At 37.9% G+C, this 24652-nt stretch overlaps 1 protein-coding gene across 1 annotated transcript in view; it reads right to left on the reverse strand.

The window, feature by feature from the left end:
* Hcrtr2 (hypocretin receptor 2) overlaps positions 1 to 24652 on the reverse strand; it is a 99471-nt gene that overhangs the window by 32499 nt on the left and 42320 nt on the right. The window contains exons 2-3 of the mRNA XM_006973736.4: positions 3256 to 3434; positions 847 to 1090 (exon numbers count right to left, since the gene is read on the reverse strand). Of these exons, the coding sequence (XP_006973798.1) occupies positions 847 to 1090; positions 3256 to 3434 (423 nt within the window). The remainder of the gene's footprint in view (positions 1 to 846; positions 1091 to 3255; positions 3435 to 24652) is intronic.

Below are 24652 nucleotides of genomic sequence, written 5' to 3' on the forward strand. Positions count from 1 at the left end.
TTCTGCTCCCAGGACAAACCATTCCACTTTTAAAGTGTATGTGTTCTCTTGCTCTTCCTAACCCTTTCTCTTAAAGTGTCTTTTTTTTCTTCCCCTCTCACGGGCCCCTTTCTAGTTCCCTGGTATCTACCTTCCTTCATTTGCACATAAATTCACATTTTAAAAAACTAGATGCTGAGACCCAGACATGAGCGAGCACATGTAACATTTGTCTTTTGGGCCTTGGTTCACTCTATGCAATATTATTCTAGCTCTGTCCATTTTCCCCCAAATATTTTATTTTTCTTTATGATTGGATAAAATTTAATTGTGATACATATCACATTTTCATAGACATCTATGCTGAGTCTCTTTCTTAAATATTATGAATAGAGAATCATTAACCATAAATGCACAATTATCTCTGAAATAAGATACAGAATCCTTGAGGATTTTGCCCAGGAGTAGGATAAACTGGCTTATATATAAAATCTCTGTATTTTGCTTTCTGAGAAACTTTTGTATTGATTTTCATAAACTGTTAATTTATAATTTGATTTGTTTCATTGACTAGTTCATTTGTTTTAAAAACTTGAAGAAATAACTAAAAATGAGTCACTGAATAAACTCCTCTATACATTTCCATTGTGAAGAATATGAAATTTAAAAATTGTACATAAAGCACTTACAAAGGATATGAGTTATTTATGAAATTGTGTTGTGCTTCAACTCTGTTTTCTCCCTTTGGGTGATCTCTTTTAGTAAAATACTAATAAAATATATAAGCCTAATTTAGCAATAGTGATGCTAATCCAATATTTGCAGATACCCTGCCAATTTGTGAGCACATGAACGAAAACTGCTTACCGCCCCAGTGCTCGTCACATACTGTAAAGAGGGTGGTTTTATTGGCTAAGCCAGGGAGCATGCTGCTGCACTCCATGACAATGGCTTGAGGAATCATAATGATGCAGGAGACAATCCAGATGATGACGATACTGTTCCGAGCCCGCTTGGCTGTGCTCTTGAACATCAAAGGGTGACAAATTGCGTACCATCGGTCCAAGGCAATGCAGCTCAGTGTAAGAACAGACACAGACACTGACACCGTCTGGAGGGAAAGAAAGGAACACGGTTCAAGAGGATTGCTAGGTGTCAGAAAGGACGTGAGAGCATTTGCCTTATCAGCAAGGTAGTGACAGCAGAAAAAATAAATAAATTCAGGGTGGCTCACGCTACACATTAATTCATGTAAATGGCTTTCATGTTAAGAAAATGGATGATGAAAATAGAGAACTAGAAATGCATCATGAAACTTTGTATTTCCTTTCAGATGTGAAGTAGGTGCTTTGAAACTTTGCAATTTTCTCACATTAAAAGCTTAGTTTATAATATGTGAATAGTTAATATATCTACTTAGTTTTGTAGCTTTTCTACTGATAGTGCAACTAGTATTCTCAAAGGGAGAGAAATTATACATGGGTATATTCCCTTTCAATCAAAAATAATTACATGGCATGTGTATTTTAAATTATCATGTAAGTTTTCACTGGTTACATTTCATTAGCATAAATACATCATGGGTATCTTCTTTCATATTTTTAAATAACAAAGGGTAATTTTGTCCAATTTATTTTCAATATATTGCATACAAATAAAAGTCTAGATTACAGTAAAAGAGATTCTGTACATGAGTATGTGCACTATAGTTTGCTCCCTGACAGGATTAGTAACGTGCTCCCAAACACATGTAGAACCTCTCAGTACACCATGCATGTAAATAACATCAAAGGTGATTCTTCAGCTTGGAAATGTAAAGAAATGAACATTTCAACCCTGTTGATTCCCACATAATCAATGTATGGAGCTGTCTTTAATAGGGTTAGGGCACAGGATTAGGGAATTACAGTTAGTTGAGATGCAAAATTCCCAACTGAAGGCTTCTACAAAAGTGCTATGCATTTACTATTATTTATTTATACTTATAATGATGACATTTATCACGATACTATTGTTTTCATGTTCCATTCTGGAGCCTAGAGTTCTAGAAAATCTAACTACATCTATAGCATTTCTAAATTCTTGGAGAGATAAGTTAATCTTACTAGTTGATGACTATTGAGAAGTTTAGACACCTTCCCTCTTAAAAGAGCCAATTATACATGTCAATATTAAGGAATAAAGTATTTGAAGATTGCTCAATAAAATTCTAATAGGTATTATTGGTTGTGGAATTACAAATTATTAAATATGTAAGAGAGTTATTTTAATTATTCAGCTGAATTTATTACATTTGTAGGATTCTTAAGTAATTTAAGAATTTGCCAAAGTTCTATAGTATATCACTCACAAATCTAAGTTCTATTGCTTTAGAAGAAAAAAGAAAACATAAATCTTACCAAGTTAGTAAAAGCCCGATATAACCAAATACTCCTGTATAGCTTGGCTACATTGAAAGTGTACTGTAATCCACATACATAAATACTTAGGTTACATATCAGGAGTGAAAGCAATTAGTTTTAGGCTGTGGCAATAAAAGAAAAACTACTTGAATGGAAATGAAAGCATTGATTCTTTTAAAAGTATTTGTTCTTAATTTAAAAAAAAATTGTCAAACAGATACAGTTAGGCTGCACTCACTGCTTACCACTGAGATATCCAGTGATGATATTGGTAACTGGTTCTTACTCTGAATGCATTGCTTTACGTTCATGATGAGGTCATCACAGAGCCAAGAGACTTATGTAAATGATCTAAACAATATGTCACAACAGCTATATGAGGTAGATCTTATTAAAATTACCATTTTCAGTAAGTGAATTGGCTAGAGTCTACGTATTTCACTTGATAGTGTACCATCTAGAGATGGCAGAACAGACATTCCAAACCTAGAGCTGATGTCTCAAGTTCCCCTTCTTTGACCACACGCCTTGTAAATTCCTTAGAGTGAAAAGGAATCATTGGGAAAAAACCAAGATGTTCTTGATTATTAAAAAACAAATGCTCACAGTTACTTGAACTAGGAGAGGCTTAATCACTACTTTGTTCAAATGATTTATTTAATGATGAAGACTGTGAAGTAATTAACAGCATTGTTGCCTCAATTTTATTCAGGCATTAACTTGGTTGTTCAGCAAATCTCAAGTGTTATCTTCTTTAAGTTTTTTTTCTTTCTGAATATTTGTATTTATTTCTTAACTCATTAACTATTTTGCCAGACAGTCATGACTATAATTGAAAACATTCAAAAAAAATAATTCCTCCAAAAAGAATTACCTGTAAATAAGGAATGACCTTACAGAGGGACTGTCCAAAGAACCAGGTCTCAGTGATGTCAACAACTAGAGTGGCTGGAAGGCAGGTGATGGTCACGAGCACGTCTGCCAGGGAAAGGTTGACTATGAAGTAGTTGGTGACTGTCCTCATGTGGTGGTTCTTCCACACTGCCACACAGACTGGTATAGAAAGAAACAGAGATGGAGAATAAACAAAGAGACTAGGTAGCAATGAGGAAAATGAAGGGAATTAGCACTGTTACAAAGTCCATACACACACAAGCTGAAAAGGAGAGAGTTTAAGTCTGTGCTGTGCTCATTCAGTCCATTAATCTCTGGGAATTTGGAATCTAAGGTTAATGAGCTCATTGACCTGACACTGTATTATTTCCTATTCATAAGAGCTACACTGTTTTTGAGTTGTAAGTCAAGTCAAAGGGCAGCCCCTGACTGATCTTTCTATTATTTCAATACTCAGTATGTAGAAAAACATCAAGAGATGGTTGCTGGGCTGGGTATAGTAGCACGTCTTTAGTCTTATAGAGCCTCAGTCCTGGGAGGAGGTAGAGGCAGTAGAGCTCTATGAGTTCAAGACTAGCCTGGTTTACATAATGAGTTCCAGATCAGTCAGACACTGAATGAAACTCTATACAATGAAATCCTACCAAAATTAAAAAAAGGAAAAGAAAAAGAAAATAGTTGCTGAGGCTGAATTGAATGATGAGAATTAGAGTTAGGAATCTTCAAAGAGACAAGATTGCTTCATCCATGACCTTGACCCATGTCTTTCCACAAATCTGCTTTGTGGACAACCGACAGAGGAAAGCTCTTAACTACAGGAGAAAAAAACAAACAAATAAAACAACCTCCTATCATCCAGCCAGTACCCACCCTACTTTTTCAAACACTTAGCCAAACAGTTGACATATTTATATTATTCTGTTTGGACAAATCTTACAGGAAAACATTAGTAGCCATGTTTCATATGTGAGATAATTGAGACAAGGACATTTGTTGGACTTGTTGAAGAACTCATAAAGCATAAAAGCAGTTAATGACAGATATTAAATTGTAAGTGATATATGTATTCTTTCTCCACCTAGGCTATCTTCATTTTTGAAAATGAAGAGGTTATAACAGAGTATATTTAAATTCTAAGCTACAATCCTCTCATTTTCATTACTCTTGATGGCTCTGAACATCACCCTGAAATCACACATTGTTGCCTCCTCCATGCACTGTGGGAAAGTCCCTGTTTAAAGCTGTGCTAGCCCAAATGATGCTGTGACTGGTAACCTTAAGAAGTAGAATAGAAATACAAACACCTTTTGTTAAGTTTAAGTACCTGAAGAAGAACTTATTTTTGACAATCATCTACCATTAGAAGTTTCCTATCTTGGAAAAAATACTTTCACTAGTTCCTAATGCTGAAATTGGCTACAAGCTCTCAATTGATGAAATTTAATAAAATATTTATATTTTGGAAAATTTAATTTTGAGTACTTCAAATGATCCTCCGGTTTCAGCAATATAACAGCTAAAACATCAGGTGGCCTTAATTAGGATACACTATAATGTTTTCACTTGTGATACTGCCAAATAAGTTATTTCACATAAATTCCTGAAACACACACATATCCTAGCAATTAGCTCGAACTATTTGGGAGGCCCTCAGGCAGTGGGACCAGGACCTGTCCTTGGTGCATGAACTGGCTTTCTGGAACCTAGGGCCTATGCTGAGACATGTTGTTCAGTCTTGGTGTAGGGAGGAGGGGACTGGACCTGCCTCAGCTGAATCTACCAGGCTGAGCTGAATCCCCAGGGGAGACCTTGCCTTGGAGGAGGTAGGAATGGGGGGAGGATTGGGAGGGGAAGGCTGGGGGTTGGGAGGGGGGAGGACAGGGGAATCCGTGGCTGATATGTAAAATTAAATTAATTATAAAATAAAAAAAGAAAGTACCAGTATGCCATGAAGCCATGTGGCAATGTATAGATTAATAGAAAGTTGTTATAGTAATATTTTATTTGTGCTGAAATGTGATTTTATTTGTATGTTGCCTGGGGATCAGAGCTAAGAGCAAGCCATTTAGCAGAAGTGTGGTGGTGGTGACACACGTCCTTAATCCGATCACATAGCAGGCAGAATCTCTCTGTGTTCAAGGACACAGCCAAGTGGTGACCTGAACCTTTAATCTCAGTATGAACCATAGAGACCTGGAAGTCTGTATAGACAGGCAGTGATGAGGAAGTCATGTGGTTGGGTTTAGAACCAATGAGAAGGCAGAACAGAAAGGCAATAAAAAGATAGGACACAGGAAGGTCTCTCTCTCAGGGGAAGGACAGCAGTGAGTGGTAAAATAAGGTGGTCTTAGCTCTTGGCTACTGCTCAATCTCTGGGCTTTTAACTCTTAAAAACAATGAAAAAGTTATTATGGTTTGTAATAAGAAAATGGGAAATCATTGAATATTTCTTGTACTTTTTAATGTATGCTAACTGTACAACCTAGACCTAGAAAACTGCTTAAAAATGCAGTTAGTTATGCTATGCCTCCAGACCTGTATGAATGCTCTTCCTTGCTTCCTCCTAACTTCTTATGGTCTGATGGCAATCATGGCTGTGTCTGGAAACCTTTACCGGTGTATCTCCAATCTCTGCCTTTGTGATCCCATGACAGTCTCTGTTGTCTAGATCTTTGTATAGTCATCTTGTTACAAGAATCACATCCGTATGGAGTTACAGGTTCACCCTAACGCAGTATAAAACTTCATTCTCACAAATTAGATTTTCAGTGAACCTATTTCCATAGAGGGTCACCTTTGCAGGCTGGAAAGATGTCCTGGTAGTTCAAAGCACTAGTTCTTAGGTTGGTTCCCAGCACCCGCACAACAGTGACTAACAATTGTAACTCCAGTTTCAGGGAATCTGTGCTCCCTTCTGCCTCTTCAGGCACCATACATGCAAGTGATACACAGAAGCACATTCAGGAAAAACACTCATGCATATTAAATAAAAATTTAAAAATATGCATATATAGAGAAAGTCACTGTCTGGGACAAGAGAGATCAGGATTTTACAGTATCTTCTGGAGGTAAGCAGCAAAATTGAACAGTCGCTATAATGAATAAGTATTTAAAGACCACCATTATGCCCATTCTCCCAGTCTTTTCTCCATCTAAATTCTTAAGACTTTCATATGTGCCTAAAATTCTGTATCACTTGTCACCTGGTCCCTGTATTCTGAAGATGATCCAGATTATCAATAATGACTCTCAATGAGCCATATGTAAATGCACATGCTTCTAGGTGTAGTATGCCAGAGCAAGGAACACAATGACTGCTAAGTTTTCTATCCTACTGTTATCATTCCAATGGCATATTGCTATTCCCAGAGATGAGTGCATTGCTCAACCCTTATCAGAGAAGCTTCTTTTTGCAGTAGATGACAATTAATACAGAGACCCAAACTGGACAATGTGCAGAGAGTGACAGAGTTTGTAGCATCAGTCCTGGGATGTCTTCGTCAAATTCCTCCCCTTAAGGATCAGGGATTGTAGTAGAATATTATTTTAAGGTGTGTTACTTTTTCTTATGTTGCATTTGCTAAGCTCTGTGAAGCTGTGTTACTTTGCCTACCTAAAATACCTGATGGTCTAATAAAGAGCTGAACAGCCAATAGTGAGGCAGGAGAAAGGATAGGTGGGCCTGGCAGGCAGAAAGAATTACTAGAAGGAGAAATCTGGGAGAAGAATTAGCCAGAGAAGGAGGAGGACATCAGGGTCAGTCACAGCAAGCCATGAAGTAAGAGTGAAAGTAAGGTTATGGAAACAGAGAAAGGTAAAAGCCCAGAAGCAAAAGGTAGAGGGGATAATTTAAAATTAAGAATATCTGGTAAGAAACAAGCCAAGCTAAGGCCAGCCATTTATAATTAAGAATAAGCCTCCTTGTGTAATTTATTTGAGAGCTTGGTGGTGGGCTCACCAAAAGAGCAAACAACCAACAACAAGGGATCTACGTGGAAGTAGAAACAGAAAGATTGTAAGGTTCTGAGAAGGTGAATGACTCCAAGAACACAGCATATTCTAGATGTAACAGGTCAGATGCATGTATCAACTCAGAGACTGTGGCAGCACAGAGACAGGCTGAAGCCAGATGGGGTTCCAGCATTCAGGGGGGAAGTGAACACTGAATCCCACAATGGACCAAGAAGTCATTTGCAATTAATATCTGAAGGCAAAGCTTTCTTCAATGGGGTGTCACTGGGTATATCAACTACACTCAAAGTTAGGCTTCATGCCCAGGAGTGATGGGCAACACAAAATGAACTCCATAGCCATAGGTTTGTTTTTCTTTATGGTGTGTGTGTGTGTGTGTGTGTGTGTGTGTGTGTGTGTGTGTGAGAGAGAGAGAGAGAGAGAGAGAGAGAGAGAGAGAGAGAGAGAGACAGAGAGAGAGAGAGACAGAGAGAGAGAGAGAGACAGAGGCAGACAGAGAGAGAGACAGACAGGGAGAGAGAGAGAACATGAAGTTGAGTGGTTAGGGAGTTGAGGAGGAGCTGGGGAAGGGGAAAGGATGATCAAAATATGACAAAAATAGGACCCCAAATCATAGAGTATTGACAACCACACTAAAAGGGGCATTCTTATTTCACCTAACATAATCAAGAAAATCCCTCACAGACTCTCTTAGATGCTTGTCTCTGGAAAACTGCAAAACTGAAGATCAGAATTAACCACAACACATTATTATCCAGTAGAGGTAACAAAGGAAAAAAATCAATAAGGAACATTATTGGAAGAGTAATCGAGCAGTTCATATTAGAGCTTTCTGTGTGATTGTGTTATTCTGTCACTTAAAAATAAGTTTAGAGTTTGCATTATGTCTACCCCAATATTTATAGATTATGACTCTGCTTACTCACAGGGCTTTGCTTCTCCATGAACTTTCAACATTTTCCTCATACACAGCAAGGTGGTTCTATCCTCATTGCTCTGGCCTCTCTTGTGAAAACATTATACATTGTCAGGGATCTGTTTCTAAATGGCCTGTAAACTGCACACAACCCTGCAGGTATGCTTCATAAATCTGTGCATATATGTATTTGTTTACCAAGCTACAACAGCAACCACTTTCTTCTTCCACAGCATGTCAAATTCATCAAAAGCTAGGCTGGTAGCCTTTGCTCAGATTTTCTATTTCTCTGAAATGTAATATTCTTCCTTTTTCCTCCAGTGATCAATGCTTAAAATCTCAAAAATATCTTTCAACTGTCATGTTTTTCCTAGTCCTATTGAAAATATCCAATGTCACTCTAACTATTAGCACCATCAATGTCATAGCCTCCTGACAGCTTCTGGCATGACATGTGCTTTGACCTTTATGGACAGTGTTCTTTGATCACATACTCTAGTTACAACTTTTTTAACTTTCACAGGAGCCGTCTCTATTGGAAATCTTCACTCAGGTTTTCTTTTTGGTTAAATTAGTATTTAATTGTAGACGAAGTTCTGAAAGGTCTTATTAAATAAAAAACAAAGAGCCAAATACAGGTGTGAAAGCCTTAGATCAGGAAATAGGGAAAGCCACCAGCCAACCTTACCTCACCAACTCTGTAGCTTCCAAATGCGAGTTACTTCCTGTCTACCCACACCTTTATTGCCTTGATGTTCTGCCCTCTCATTGGCTCTCTTAGCCCAGCTTCCTACTCAGCTCTGTCACTTTCTGTCTGTCTGTACAGACTTCCAGGTATCTATGGTTGGTACTGGGTTAAAGGCATAGGTCACCACGCTTGGCTCTGTTCCCTAGTGTGGCCTTGAACACACAGAGACCCTGCCTGCTAAGTGATAGGATTAAGGGCGTGTGCTTCCACTGCCCAACTTCTTTGTTTACTTAAAATGGCTTGCTACTTCCTCTGATCTCCAGGCAAATTTTATTAAAGCACAAATAAAATATCGCCACATTTAATTATGTAATTTCTCACTCATTTTTCTCTCCAACTCCTGCTGTAGTCCCTTTGCTCATTCTCAAATTCATTGATTCTTTTTCTTTAATTACTATTATTATATATACATATGTATAAATATATAAATACAACATGCTGAGTGTGTTTACTATTTCTTGTATATATTATTAGGAAGGCAACCACATTACATTAGTTAATTGTAGGCTCATCCCAGTAGAAGACTAATTCTGTCTCTCTTAGTATTCCGTACCTGCCTGTAGTTCTTTGTCTAGGGGTGGGATCCCGTGATAGTTCCTGCTTCCATGTTAACATATCTATTGGTGGTGTCATTCTTCATGTCTTGTTTAGGCAGCCATATTGATAAGGTATCATGAGTGTAGCTTCCTTGTCATTTTTAGGAGATAAAATTGCACAGCAGATTTCCCAGTCCTCTGGCTCTTGCAATCTTTACTCTGGTCTTGAAATGTTCCCTCAGCCTTAGGTATGGAGGTTGTGTCATTGAGGTATGAATTGGTCTTGAGAACTATATGATCACTTCTTCTCTGTATTTTGACCACTTGTGCTTTCCTTAATGATCTTCTCTGCTACAAAGAGAAGCTTCTTTGATAAGGGGTGAGAACTATACATACCCATGAATGTAAGGGTAAGTGTTTAGAATGTAGAAATTATACGAGTTTATGAAGGTGGCAGTAGCAGGCCCTTCTCTAATATTCATGACCTCACTAGCCCCGGGTAGTTGACCAGGTTTTTAGTAACAGTATGGTGACTTCCCTCCTGTTAAGTAGACTTTAAATAAAATTAGACGTATCTTGGTTACTGCCAAGATATGATTGCCACTCTTATGCCTTTAGGGATATCTTATTATAGTGGTCACTGTTGTTATTCACATTTATAGGCATCACAGCTGTGCAGGACTATCGATTTCTTTCCTTCCTTGGCAGCTTGTATTATGAAAGCCAGTCCCTAGGGAGGAGACTTTGTGTATCACCTAACTTGACTCTTTTGAGCCTAGTGTTTGAAGTGCAGTGTCTTCAGAAATAGGAGCTTACCCTCAACTTCTAGGAGGCAACCAAGGGCGGCAGATATAGCCATATTGTTTAGGGAGTCTCTTGGATGTCCATGGCCAACAACTCTAAAAAGGTTTTCCTGTGTCTGGTAATGGGATTTTTGTTAGTCTATGATTCTTGAGGGGATTATTATCACTCTAAGTACTTCACTGAAAACACACACACACACACACACACACACACACACAAATATATACTTTATGTAGTTTTAGGAAAATATAAATAATATGATTATTTTCAAACATCCTTAATGCCACTTCCCCTTCTGCTCTCCCTCTCCTTCAATATGTGCTTCCCTCCTCCCGCCTCACCCACACTTCTCCCATTTCCTCTTCATAGAATCTGAACCCTTCTGGTCCTCTCTTTAGCACTCTCTTTACCCCAAAGTTCCTTTTTACCTCTTTGGTTTCTATGGTTACTCCAGCTTATATACTTGTAGCTGAAGATGTGATGTTAAGGATAAAAGATGAGGTCAAATACGTGGTATTTGTCTTTCTGAATCCAGGTAACGGCACTCAGCATGTTTTTCTAGCTCCAACATTTCCTTGCACATTTCACTTTTCTTTGCAGATGAAGAAAATCCTATGGCACATATGTACCACATTTTCATTAATCATTCATCAGTTGGAGGGCATTAAAATGGTTATTTCCATTCCCTAGCTGTTATGAATGAGTGGCAATAAACATGGCTAAGCAAGTATCTGTGAAGTAGGATATTGAGTCCATTGGGTATATGCCAAGGAGAGGTACAGCTGGATCATATGGTAGATTTATTTTTAGCCTTTCGAAAGTTCTCCACACTGATTTCAAGAGTGGCTCCACCAGTTTACAATCCAAGCCACAGTGAATTAGATTTCTCTTTTCCTCACACTCTCTCTAGCACTGGTTGTTGGTTGTTTTGGTTGCTCTTCCAGGGGTAAGATGAAATCTCAAAGCTGTTTGAATTTTCATGTCCCTAATTGCTAAGGATGAACATCTTCTGTGATTTCATAGCCAGTTCTAATTCTCCTTCTGAAAACTGCCTGTTCAGATCTATAGTCCATTATTTAAATGCCCCCTTGTCCTGACTCTTTGATTTTTGAGTTCTTTATATATCCTGGATGTTAATCTTCTGTCAGACATATAGCTGGCAAGGATTCCCTCCCCTCCTCTGGGATTCTTCTTCACTCAACTAAAGGTTTCCTTAGTTTCATAGAAGTTTTTAAATTTTATTAGTTCTTACTTGTCATTGTTGGCCTGCATTTCTGGGCAACAGGGTCCTATGAAGAAAGTCCTTTTCTACACATATATCTTGTGGGTGTAATGTCTATGTTTTCTTCTAGCAACTTAAATGTTTCAAGTTTCACATGGAGATCTTTGATTCCTCTATGTTAAATTTTGTGCAAGGTGATAGATATGCTAGTATTTTAGCATCTCCAGAACCTGCTGTCTTTTCTTCAATGTATGTTTTTGTACTCTGTCAGCTATGAGATGACTGTAGTTATGTGTTCTCATGTTTGGGTCTTCTGTTTCATTCCATTGTTCTACATGTGTTATGTGAACCCACAAGAGTCTGTTAAAGGATATCAAGCATTTATTAAGATATAAAATGGGAATAATACACTCACAGATACAGAACAAAGTAAACAGCTGTTGTTGTCCTTTGTTCTGCCCAAGGGTGAAGGGAACCAATCAACCAGTCTCAGAACACCCAAGGGAGTTAGTGCGTCCCCTCCTTAGTCTAAACTGGTCACATACCCAGAAAGGGCCATGCCCATTGGGCCAGATAGCCCAAAGGTCATTGGTTGAATGGAACAAATTCCCACAACATACATGTCTGGTTTTGTGCCAATATCAAACTGTTTTTAATACTGTAACTCTGTTACATATCTGGAAATCTGGAATGGTAATCCATTTAGAATTGTTTTTCTTTGTGTGTTTGATTTATTTGTTTTGCTTTGTTCAGGGTTGCTTTGGCTCTCCAGAGTTTTTTCCGTTTCCATATGATTTTAGTTATTTTCCCTCCTATTTCTGTGAAGAATATTGTGGGGATTTTCATTTGGATCCCATTATTCTATATGATGCTTTTGGAGAATGGCCATTTTCACAATATTAATTCTACCAATCCATGAGCATGTGAGGACATTCCATTTTCGTGTGTGTGTGTGTGTGTGTGTGTGTGTGTGTGTGTGTGTGTGTGTGTGTGTTGCCTGTGGAAGAGGGCTTTGGATACCCCAGATCTACAGTTACAGATGGTTTTGAACTACCATGTGAGTGCTGGGCATCAAATCTAGGTCCTCTGGAAGAACATCTAGTGCTCCTAACCTCAGGGCCATCTCTCTAGCCACTCTCTGATTTTTTAATGTAGACACTTAGAGCTATCATTTCTCTAATAGGACTACATTTGATATGCTCCAGAGATTTTTGTTGTGTTGTGCTTTTTAATTTTACTTATTTTCTAACCATTCAACATTTGTAAATGAGTCATTTAATCTTCATGATCTTGATATTTACTAGAGATTTGCTTGCTCTCTGTTTTAAGTTTCTTTGCATTAGGGTCAGATAGAATACATGGAGTTGTTTTGACTATTCTGAATCTGTTAAGGTTTGTTTTGTTTCCAGGATGTGGTCTATTTTAGAAAAGTTTCCATGATCTGCTGAGTAGAATGTGTATTCTTTGATCCAAACATCAAATATGGAATGTTTGTTAGAATATTCTGTAGATATCTGTTAAGTCAATTTGATGTGTGATGTCATTTATTTCTGAAGTTACTCTGTTTAGGTTTTTTGTTCTTCTGGTGGCCTGACTATTGGATAAAGTGAGGTATTTAAATAACCTATTGTTAATTTGATGATGCAATTCTGTGTCTTTAATTTCAGTAATACCCTTTTTATGAAACTGGGTGCTATGGAGTTGGGTGCATGCATGTTTAGGACTGTAATGTTTTCTTTGTTAAATGTGTCCTTTATTAGAACAATGTGTTTTTTATTTCTTCTGTTTTGTTTTACCTTGAAGTGTTTTTTGTCAGATATTAGGATAGCTACTTCTGCTTGATTCCTGGTCCCATCAGATTAGAAAATTATTGTTCATCCTCTCACTATATGGTTGTACCTATTTTTAAGCTAAAATGTATTTTTTAAGACAACAGAAAGATGTATTTAGTTTCTTAACCTATTCAACCAGCCTGAAGTGTTGAGACTATTAATGTTTAAAGTTATTATTGAAAGGTATGTGTCAATTGAAGTCACTTATGTTTTTTGCTATTTGTTTTTTTAGCTGTAATTTGTAATTGTAATTTCAATAATTATAGTATCATTTGTTTTTTTTCCTATAGTCTCTTGCTTATTACTCTCTGCATTTCATAGTATTGCTTCCAATAATCTTTTTGGGGTTAGTTTGCTGGGCTTGAATCCTTCCACTTGTAAAAGAGAAAGTTTTCCTTCCTCATCCAAAAGTAGCAGTTAGTTTTTCTGGATTTAGCAGTCTAGCTTGGCATCCATGGTTTCTTACAACTTGGAATACATTGTTCTAGGAGTTTCTTATCTTTCTAGGGCATTCTTGATTTCAAAGTTTCCACTGACAAATCAGTTGCTATTTTGATGGATTTTTCTTTATGTGTTTTTTTCAGCTTTCAATGCTGTTTTTCTGTTGTGTATATTTAATGTTTTAACTATGTTTTGCTGTGTTTCTTTTCTGTTCTTGTCTATTTGGTGTTCCAAATATTTCTTTTATCTATATGGACATATATTTCCTTAATTTGAGGGTATTTTCTTCTATGATTTGGCCTATGCCATTGACCTTGGTTTATTCTTTCTAACCTATGTCTATAATCCAAATAATTTCTCTTTCCCTGATATCCCCCAGTTTCTGTATGTTCCTTTTTTTTGCTTAGAAAATTATATTATTTCCTGTTGTGCTCTAATTCCTCTACTTGATCTTCAAGTCCTATATTTGATCTTTTACTCAGTCCATTCTACTTGTAAGGCTTTCCCCTGAGTTTTCTAGTAGGGCGCAGTTTTCATGTCTATTTTTATTTCAGCTTGAGTTCTCTTCATATTTGTACCTCTTTATTGAATTTGGTTTTCAAAACCAGTCTCATGTTTATTTTTATTTTGTTTTTCTTGGGCATCACACAGAGGTTTTTCTCTTTATTCTCTTTAAGCTTATTGTATTATTTGTGTCTTTGTAAAACTCCTTGATATCTTTGATGAGCTTTATGATTGTTCTTATAAGTTCTGTGCCCTGGGTTTATCTAGATAATTTCCATTAGAGAACATTGTTGCAGGACTGATGGTTTTGGGGGAGGCTTACTGTATTGATTGCATTATTTGCATTTTGTGATAAGACCTAGTCCTGTGGACTTCTTTTATTGGTTCTGTGTCCAATGTGGACATAGCAGGCTGGGACTTAATATGGAATGTGCAAGTCGCAGTGGACCTGGAAGTTGGATAAGGCCTAGAGGGATGAAATTAGATAGACTCAGAGGGCTAGGATGACACTTAGTATGTGAAACCTAGCCCATGCAAGGAGTATGGAGACTGTGTGGTCAGGGCTTACTAGATTATTCCTGGGATCTGGATCTGGAACCCAGGCTGGATCTGAGGATTAGAAGGTACAAGCACGGTAGGATCAGGTGGACTCAGTGAAGTGGGCCCTGGTGCATGTTATTCCACGACAGATTGAGCCTGAGGGGTAGACGCAGCATGGGAGGGATGAGGTCAGGTAGTCATAGAAGGCCTGGACTGGCATGCAAGATGTGTGTCCAAGTCTGGAGCTTGGGGGCCACATGAGTATGCCTTACCACAATAGGCCTGGGATCCTGGATGTGGAACCTGGGTTAGATCCTAGTATTGTGGAAGGTTTGTAGTGGAAGGATCAGGTGGACCCACCAGGCTGAACCCCAGTGCAAGCTGTGCAGTTGGACTGGGGCTGGAGGTTGGGTACATATATGGCAAGGGGCATGAAGTCAGGTGACTCTCGCAGGGCTGGACTGGTATTAAGCATCTGAACTTGGATATTTAGAAGTGTTTCTTGGTGTGGACATTTGTTCTCTCCTGTGTTGAGTGATTATTTGGATCCTTGTTTAGTATTATCCCAAACTGTCAGGTTGTGGACAGTTAAATGGTGTTTGGTGTTCAATCTTAGGGACACTCTGCTTTGGTTTATTGGTGGGGTGTCTAGAGTAGTCTCAGCTGGGTGGCAGTTCTTGTTAGACTGCACATGATGTGGGGTGCCCAGTAAGGAAGTAGGTAGGGGATGTGACTCTCAGGCAGGCAGGAGGGAAGGTGTGTCTGGAGACATACAGGCTCTTCCAGATGGAAACAGCTGGACACAGATGCTTGGTGGAGTGGTAGTTGGGACTACAAGCAGAAAGATGGAAGGCAGACTTCTCAGCCAGTTTTCCTATTACTAGGTTCTAGTGGGAATTGTCTGCATCTAACAGTCCCCCATCCCTACCCTGATACCCTGGTGAAACACCCAGGACACCAGAGAATGCTCGCATCTCACTTGCCTGTTAGGCATCTTCTGTGCACAGGTCAGAACTCAGCAGGTTTCCAATACACAAGAGGACAAGGCAGGAAGATTGCAAGTTTCAGGCCAGCCTGGGCTAAATATCTAGATCTTGTCTGAAAATAAAAACAACAGTAACATAGTACATTTAAGCAGGTAGATATTATGTTATAGATTTTTTTTTTTACTTTTTTAAAATACTGAGTTTATTTCACATGTATATTTGTCTCCCTACCATTTCCACATCTGACCACCACTATTACTATGTCTTATCATAACATTCCATACATACTTAAAACCAAGTAATGGGTGGAGTTCCATCCTTGAAAACTAAACAGGCATTTTAGACAACACATTCTTGGCAATGGAACCTGGACAACATTTATCAAACACAGTAGGGAAAGTTCTCACTTTGCATTATAAAAATGACAGCCAGATATATCAACTGTTACAGAAATTAAGTAAGATGGAATTATTTCAAACTGTTTAAACCATTTTCTTAAAGAGACTTTCTCCACTGCCAGAGATCTTGAATAGCCTCCTGGTCAGTCATCCGGAAGCAATTCTTCACAAAATTAATGAACCTGGCTTCACTTTGGGAAGAGAACCACTTTTTTCTATACTTGCTTGCATTTTTGCCTTAATGTCTTCTACAGAACTAGGTCCTTTTGGTGTTTTAGGAGTCTTTTCCTGTTTTTTGAAAGACTCTTGACCCTTTGATCTTGGTGTTGATGGTTTTAAGTCTTTTCCATTTTGGTTTGATTTTTGTGCATTTTTGGCTGGAGTATCTCGTGCAGATTTCTTCACTGGAACTTTTTCTTCAGATTCCTCCTCATCAAAATCATCATTATCATCATCTTCATCATCCTCATCATCTTCATCGTCATCCTCATCATCCTCGTCAAGATTTACTTTTTTTCTGTGGAACCTTGTTACCACCTCATCTGGTTTTGTCATGAAGTATCTTTTGTACTCCGCCTATGATGATTGAGAGTTTTGCTGGGTATAGTAGTTTGGGCTGGTATCTGTGGTCTCTTAGTGTCTACATTACACCTGTCTAAGACCTTCTGGCTTTCAGAGTCTCCATTGAGAAGTTGGATATTATTCTGATGGGTCTGCCTTTATAAGTCACTTGGCCTTTTTCCTTTGCTGCTCTTAATATTCTTTCTTTATTCTGTATGCTTAGTTGTTTGATTATTATGTGGTGAGGGGACTTTTTGGGGGGTCTAGGCTATTTGGTGTTCTATAAACTATTTGCATCTTCATAGGCATTTCCTTCTTTAAGTTGGGAAAGTTTTCTTCCATGATTTTGTTGAATATATTTTCTGTGCCTTTGAGTTGGTATTCTTCTCCTTCTTTTCTCCCTATTATTCTTAAGTTTGGCATTTTCATGGTGTTCCAGATTTCCTGGACATTTTCTGTTATGACTTTTTTGGCTTTGGTGTTTTCTTTGACTGACAAATCTATTTCCTCTATTGTATCCTCTATGCCAGAGATTCTCTCTTCCATCTCTGGTATTCTGTTGGTTATGCTTGCATCTGTATTTCCTGTTCATTTACTCAGATTTTCTATTTCTAGCATTCCTTCGATTTGTGTCTTCTTCATTCTTTCTATTTCAATTTTCAGGTCTCAAACTGTTTGTTTCACATGTTGAATTTCTTTTTCATGGTTTCCTTGGCTTTCTTTAAGGGATTTATTGATTTCTTCCAATTTTTTGTTTGTCTTTTCCTCAATTTCTTTAAGGGAATATTTCATTTCTTCTTTAAAGGCCTCCATCATCTTCATAAAGTCCCTTTTAAGGTTGCTTTCTTCTGCTTCTTCTATGTTGTGATGTTCATGTCTTGCTGTTGTATAACCACTAGGTTCTGGTGATGCTATATTGTGCTTTATGTTGTTGTATGTATTTTTGCACTAGCGTCTACCCATCTCTTCCTCCAATAAGTGCAAGAAGTGCCTGTGTTTAAGTGAACTGCCCTTGGTCCAATCTGTGTTTGCTGTTTCTGTGTGTCAGGGGGCCATTCTGGGTCCAATTTTAGCTCTTGGTCTAATTGGAGCTGGCAGATTCTGCATCTCAGGGAGCTGCTCCTGGTCCAATCTGAGCTGGCTGATTCTGTCTCAGGGAGCTGCTCTTGGTCCTATCAGGGCTCTTGGTCCAATCAGAGCTGGCAGATTCTGTGTCTCAGGAAGCGCTCTGGGCCCAGTGAGAGCTGGCAGATTCTGTGTCTGGGATAAGTTGGCTCGATCACATTCTTCCTTTTGACATTTGTAGCTAGTTTTTTCATCTTGAACTTGGAGATATTGGAGCTGGAATTGCAATGTTGGGATGAGGAGACAGGCGGATTCCCCAGAGCTTGCTGATCAACTAGTCTGGCCATATTGGTGAGCTCCAGGCCCAGGGAGGAACCTTTCCTCAGCTGAATTTTTAGGTCACAGAGAGGCAGCAGGCTGTTCCTGCTTCCCTGAGAGATCATCCAGGAGAATCGGCTGGCAGTGGCCACCCGTAGTGCCTGGCTTCATAGTCCATGTTATAGATATTTTATCACAATTTATAGAATTGACTCCCATAAGTCACAAAATTTTTATAACAATGATTTTTTTCTGAAAAATTTTATTAACAATTATGTCCTAGAATTCACCTTATTTTAAACTGATAAGTATAAATTAATAATTACATATAATAATGGGACATTGTAGTATTTTAAATATATGTATTATTGTATAATGTTTAAAACAATATGAGTATGTCTGTCCACTCACAGAATTGTTATTTATTGTAAAAATTTCTAAATCCTTTACTGAAGCTTTTTAAAAAGTATGGTAATGATTGCTCCTCGTTTCTGCCCTGCTGTGCACCAACACACCTGAACTCCCCTCTACTCCATCTATGACTAGTAACCATAGATCATGATTTTCTCATCTACACCTACCCTATTCTCCCTAGCTCCTGGAACCACCATCCTATTCTCCTTGATTATGAGATCAGCTGTTTTTTCAGATTACTCATGTGAGTGAGGTCATGTAAACTTGTCTTTATGTTCAAGGCTTATTTAACTTAACATTATAACCTCTAGTTTCTTCCACATTGTTGTAAAAGACAGGATTTCATTTTTTTGTGCATTTGTAGTATTTAATTTCACATGCTTAACATTTTCTTCATTCATTCCTCAGATGTTAGACACCGTTGCTGTTTCTATTTTTGACAAATGCAAGTGGTAATACAATGAATACAGCGGCACACATCTCTGGGACTCAGGATTTCATTTTCTTTGGCTATTTATTGGCAGTGGGAGTTGTAGAAAATTTCAAACCTTTCCTGGGTAAGTTTCTTCTTCCCTTTGTCTTTTTACCCAAACCCTGCCACCTGCAAACCCACAGGCCCAGTTTCCTACACGGAGCCTGCAAACCCTCTTTGTGTGACAGCCACTTTTCCAACTCTCTTGGGTGACTTAATTTCTCTTCACTGTTGTCTACAAACTCTCAAGCCTAGTCAGACCTGTGCCTGGTACCCTCCTTCATTTGTGAAGCCCCTTTGGCTCTCCCTGGGACGAACCCCCTTATTTGTGGTACACACAGAACAGTAAGCCTTGAAACCATATACAAACACACAACAAAAATGGAATCTGTAGGATACACGCACATACACATATATATGTACACACATACACACATACATATGTATATATGTACATATATGTGTATACACATACATATATATATGTCTGTAGCAATAATTAATAAAATTGGCTATTAACTAGAAAAGTGGGGGTCTAGGAGGGGCTGAAGGGAGGGTAGCTGGGAGCAGCTGAAGTAAGAAAAGGGATAGGGGGGAGTTATGTAGTTCTATTTTAATTTAAAATATATTTAAAAAATAAAAATTACAGTTCCACTATGCTAATGTAATATCAAAAACATAAAACATGTGGCACATTATAGAAAGTTTCCTTGTATTCTGTGAAACCAAGAGTTATTTGAAACATTTAAAATTGCAGCATAGATTGGCAGTTTAGGTATTTACACATTATTTACAATGTAGATATACTAATGAAATGTTTTTAGTGATTTTATTGTTTTCTAATTTGAGACACTATAGAATATGCATTTAGATATTTAAGAAGTCAGTCTCCTATAAAATACTAATCATTTCAGGAAACTTGTCAAAAAATAGTGTAGTTCCACCCAGTGCCACAAAGTGTCAGTGAAAGCCTTTGAAGCCACCTACTTTAACAATTCAGGGATTTTTTAAACATTAAATCAATTGTAATTTTATTATAATGTAGAAATTAATATGTTCATTTTAAGTCAAATTCATATGCCGGAAAGAATACTGAAGAAAAAAATAAACCATCCAATATCTTCCTAATTTAATGGAAATGAGTTAGTTCAGATGAAATAATATATTTCTTTGTGAAAGAAAAATAAAATGAAGAGAGCCAGCAACAAAATGTAGGTGGGGGAGATTGCAGTTACGTTTTTTTTTTTTTTTTTTTTTTTAGCTTCCTGTGTCGAATCATTCATGGAATCATTATGAGGTAGATCAAGGAACCCAAAAAGTGAGCCCCAATGTGTTCCTAACTCAAAACACCACGAAGGCACTTGCCCTTGTCCATCTCCACTTTGTGGAGTGTGGCATTGGTCCTTCTTACTGCTGCTTTGGGTTTTAGCTCCTTTTTCATATTTATCAACAGGCTTGTCACAACCTGTCTCCATCTCTACCCCATGGCAGAGTTTATACATCTCTCTGGCTCAGAAACAATGCACAGACATGGCATTTTCCTATTTATATGCTTCGTGGCTGGGATCCTGCCAAAAAATGCTGCTGAATTATGAATTTGTCACTCAAAAGCTCAACTAATATTAATAGGCCATAAACTTTTAAAAATCAAGGTACTATAAATGGACAGATATTTAAAATGACTTTCAGTTTTTACTTACTTAAGAAAATATAGGTCTGTAATTTAACATATATCTCAGGTCTACCAGGTCCTTATGTGAAAGTGGTCAGTCTCCTAAAGACTAAGAGTGTCACCATGGTGCTGATACTGTGAGGCAGAGTGGGAATAATTACCACACCATAGGGAGAATTGCCTGGGAAGATTTAGAAAGGCATTTCACACACACACACACACACACACACACACACACACACACACACACTGGAGAGAGGAGGAGGGAGAAGGGAGTGGGGGGAGAGAATGGAAGGGAGGGGGCGAGGGAGATTCTAAGGACAAACTCCTACACAAAGAAAACAAACAAACAAACAAACAAACAAACAAACGTTAAAAACGGTGCTAAACAGGTTTAGCAACTGCATCCGAGTGCCACCCTGATTCTTCAGTGGGGTGGGTAGACCGAATCAGAATAGGCTCTGCATCTTTTGGGTAAAAACTGTCAGAGAGAAAAGCAGTGCAGTTATTAATGGGTCTGAACAGACATCTAAGGCTCCACTGAGGAGATGGCTCAGAGGTTGGGTGGTCAGGGCCCGAGTAGCCACAGCTGAGGTAGTGTCTGGGTGTAGTGTACAGTAACAGCCTCCCTTCTGGGTAGTGTGTGTTGCTTACTTCTATCCTTTTCATTCTTTACAGGTAAATCACCACGAGTCCCTATTCCAATGCAGTCTTACGTAACTGTACCTGCACTTCTGCCCAGTTTCAGAGCTATTCAGTGGCAAACGGTCAGTTTTCATTGCTGACCTTTCTGTACTCAGTAGTTGGCACACAAGCAAACTGATCCTTCTAGTGACGTTTGGCTTCTGTTCAACTTCATAGCAGAAGGAACTCATATTTTGATTATTTTACAGAAAAAAAATTCTTTCAGTATAAGATACATGTAATCTTGAATTCCCTTATTTTTTTTTCTTCCTTGGTTATTGTTTTTAGTCCCCACAACTCTAGTGTTCATCTCTAGTATACCAACAATCAAAATTTCTAACTCCAGTTCTTGTGTACCTTTCTGTACCTCAAATCTTCCCTCTACAATTTGGATGCTATAATCTGGACATCATCTTGCAGACTATGAAAATGACTGACGGGTTTAGAATAAGAGAATGACAATATCCTGCTTGTAGTTGTCAAAAATGGAACTTGAAAATTACACGTGACTTTAATGAAATATCAGAAGGATCAATTTTGACACTATTTTTAATTTGCAATTAAATCAGCTAATGACACAACACTAGTAAAATCCTAATGATAACAGTGGAGCTGAAATACAATGCTTCAGTGGATAAAGGATTAGTTGAACATGATATAAACCTTATATGACGGTAATTATTGCATGTGGTGTCCAACAGCTGGGGAGGTATTCATGATACTCACTGAGCTGCAAAGATGGAATTAAGAGGCTGTGTTCAGGAGCAGGGATATAAGATGAAGAGTTCAACCAGGTACATATGGTTTGAAAACACATGTAAATTATCCTACTGTCAACATCTAGTTGACATCTGACCTTGCAGTTCTGTTTTTCAGGAGACATATTTCATTTAGAGGTAAATATTTGTGATTCATCAGAATAGAGGCAGTGATTAAGCAGTTGAGTGGCTAAAAGCAACCAAGGATAGAATACAAATAAGACAGTAAGTTCCGAAGTCATCCATAAGTTGGGGAATATTCAAGAAATGCCAATTGTCCTCTGAAGTCACATTTATAGAATTATCACATGCAAAAAAATATATTCCTGGCAGTGGCAGATAAGTTTGCTGCAGAACAAACAACCTACATGACACATCTGGAACCTATGACAATAAAACCTAGGATCATGCCACCTTGCACATCACCACTCTCCTCTAAATCATCAGAATCACTAAATTGGTCTCTTTGTTACTGGAAGACCATCATCAAAGCAATAACCAGAAGGACCAGTGTCTTTTGATGAAGTATAGAAGAAGAAAGGCTCTAGCACTCAGTTCCTTTGTTACTACAAGCTAAGGATTTAGAAGAAAATTGAGAACTGAGCTCTTGGGAGACTTTGAGCAGAAAATTGGGAAATTCAAATGAAAAGAGTAAAACTGCTGGATCCTAGGCTGATCAAGGCAGTTAACATCTTTGGCTCTTTAGCTGAAGCTCCAACCATGAAATCTAAAAGGAATGACTTTATCAGACATGGGCTCTAAATGATGAAGTTCATCCATTGACTAGACAGAAGTATTCTGTCCTGATACCAACTGCCCAAAGAAAACAAATTCTCTAAAGGAAAAAAAGACAGCATTATCTGAAGCATCAAATAATTACTACAATGTTTTTCATGCAAAATGCCATTCCACTTATCTAATAAAAAATCTGCAGCTGTACAAGAAGGCAGCACCACATAACCAAAAAATCTATACAGGAAAAAAAATGAGAAAATTGAGGGTGACTGTATTGACAATTGTAATACATTGCATGTTGTTATTGGGACCATCGGGCAATAATTAGAAAAATTTGAAGAGAGTGCAGAACTTAAAAATGTGGAAAAACAATAAATAGAATTCACTGATTAGATGGAACAATGCAGTAGGAGTATTGAGCCCAAATAATGTAGAGAAAAACAGAAAATGCAGAAAAGCATACAAGTAAAATGTGGTGAAAGTTTCAGTGTACAAGTAATTCAGTTCTTGACACACGTGTAGAGAAAATGAAGTGAAAAAAATATTTTAAAAATACTAGCGAGGAAGGTATATTAAACAAGATTTGCTCCAAACTGAACTGTAGTATCCATTCACAGATTTAAGAAGTGGTACACATCTCAACAAAATAGACATAAGAGAAAGCCTTGCTTTCTTATAAAATTGCTAAAAAGCAGCATCTGGGATAATCTTAAAGTACACACACACAAAAAAAAATAATCACCTTTGAACAGTCATAATGTATGGTGATATTTTCTTTGTGCACCCCAATAAAGCTTATCTGAGGATCAAAGGAAAAAGACAGCCACTATTGTAAACTTAGAAGTCAGGCAATGGTAGCACATGCCTTTAATCTTAGCATTCAGGATGCAGAGATCCATCTGAATCACTGTGAGTTCAAGGCCACACTGGGAACAGAGCCAGGTGTGGTGGCACACACCTTAAATTCCAACACTAGATAACCATAAAGGTCTGGAGGTCTGTACAGACAGACAGGAAGTGATGTAGCTGGGTGAAGAGAGGAAGTGAAATGGCAGGGACAGAAAGGCATATAGGCATGAGTATATAGGAAGTAGATCTCTTTGGAAGCTGAGGAGTTGGTGAGATGAGGTTGGCTGTGGCATGTCCTATTCCCTGATCTCTCAGTTTTTCACCCCAATATCTGGCTCCAGTTTTTTATTAATAGACCTTTTAGCAATTCATCTTACAATAATGAAACTGACAGTTAAATTATTAAAACATAAATTCTAGAAACACTTTACCATACTAATATAATTTTTATCGTGCCAGGGATTGAACATGGGGGCTTATGCATGGTAGCGCCTTAACTATTGACCTTGAAAGATAAATTCAGTGCAGTTACTCAATATAAAGTAACACTGCTTTATCTTGGATTTTAAGTATCCCCGAAAGTCCATGTGATAAAGACTTGCTCATTAGGGATGTTATGGAGCCTTTAATAAGAGGAGCCTAGAGAATACACACAGACACACACAGACACAGACACACAGACACAGACACACACACACACACAGACACACACACACACACACACATCCCTAGAGACATTAGGGATTAGGGGTATAACCTTAAAACAGATCATTGACTCCTAGTCATTTCCCATTTTTTCTTTGTCATTTCTTCCCCTAGGTGTATGAATAGCTTTTAATAAACTTTTCATCACAAGCTGATTACTTCAGACATATAAAGCTCATTAACACAAACACTTAATTTTTAAGCCATGAAAAAAATCAATACATAGGTCATAAAATATATGTAAA

The sequence above is a fragment of the Peromyscus maniculatus genome, chromosome 7 (assembly GCF_049852395.1).
Source record: "Peromyscus maniculatus bairdii isolate BWxNUB_F1_BW_parent chromosome 7, HU_Pman_BW_mat_3.1, whole genome shotgun sequence".
Classification (NCBI taxonomy): Eukaryota; Metazoa; Chordata; class Mammalia; order Rodentia; family Cricetidae; genus Peromyscus; species Peromyscus maniculatus.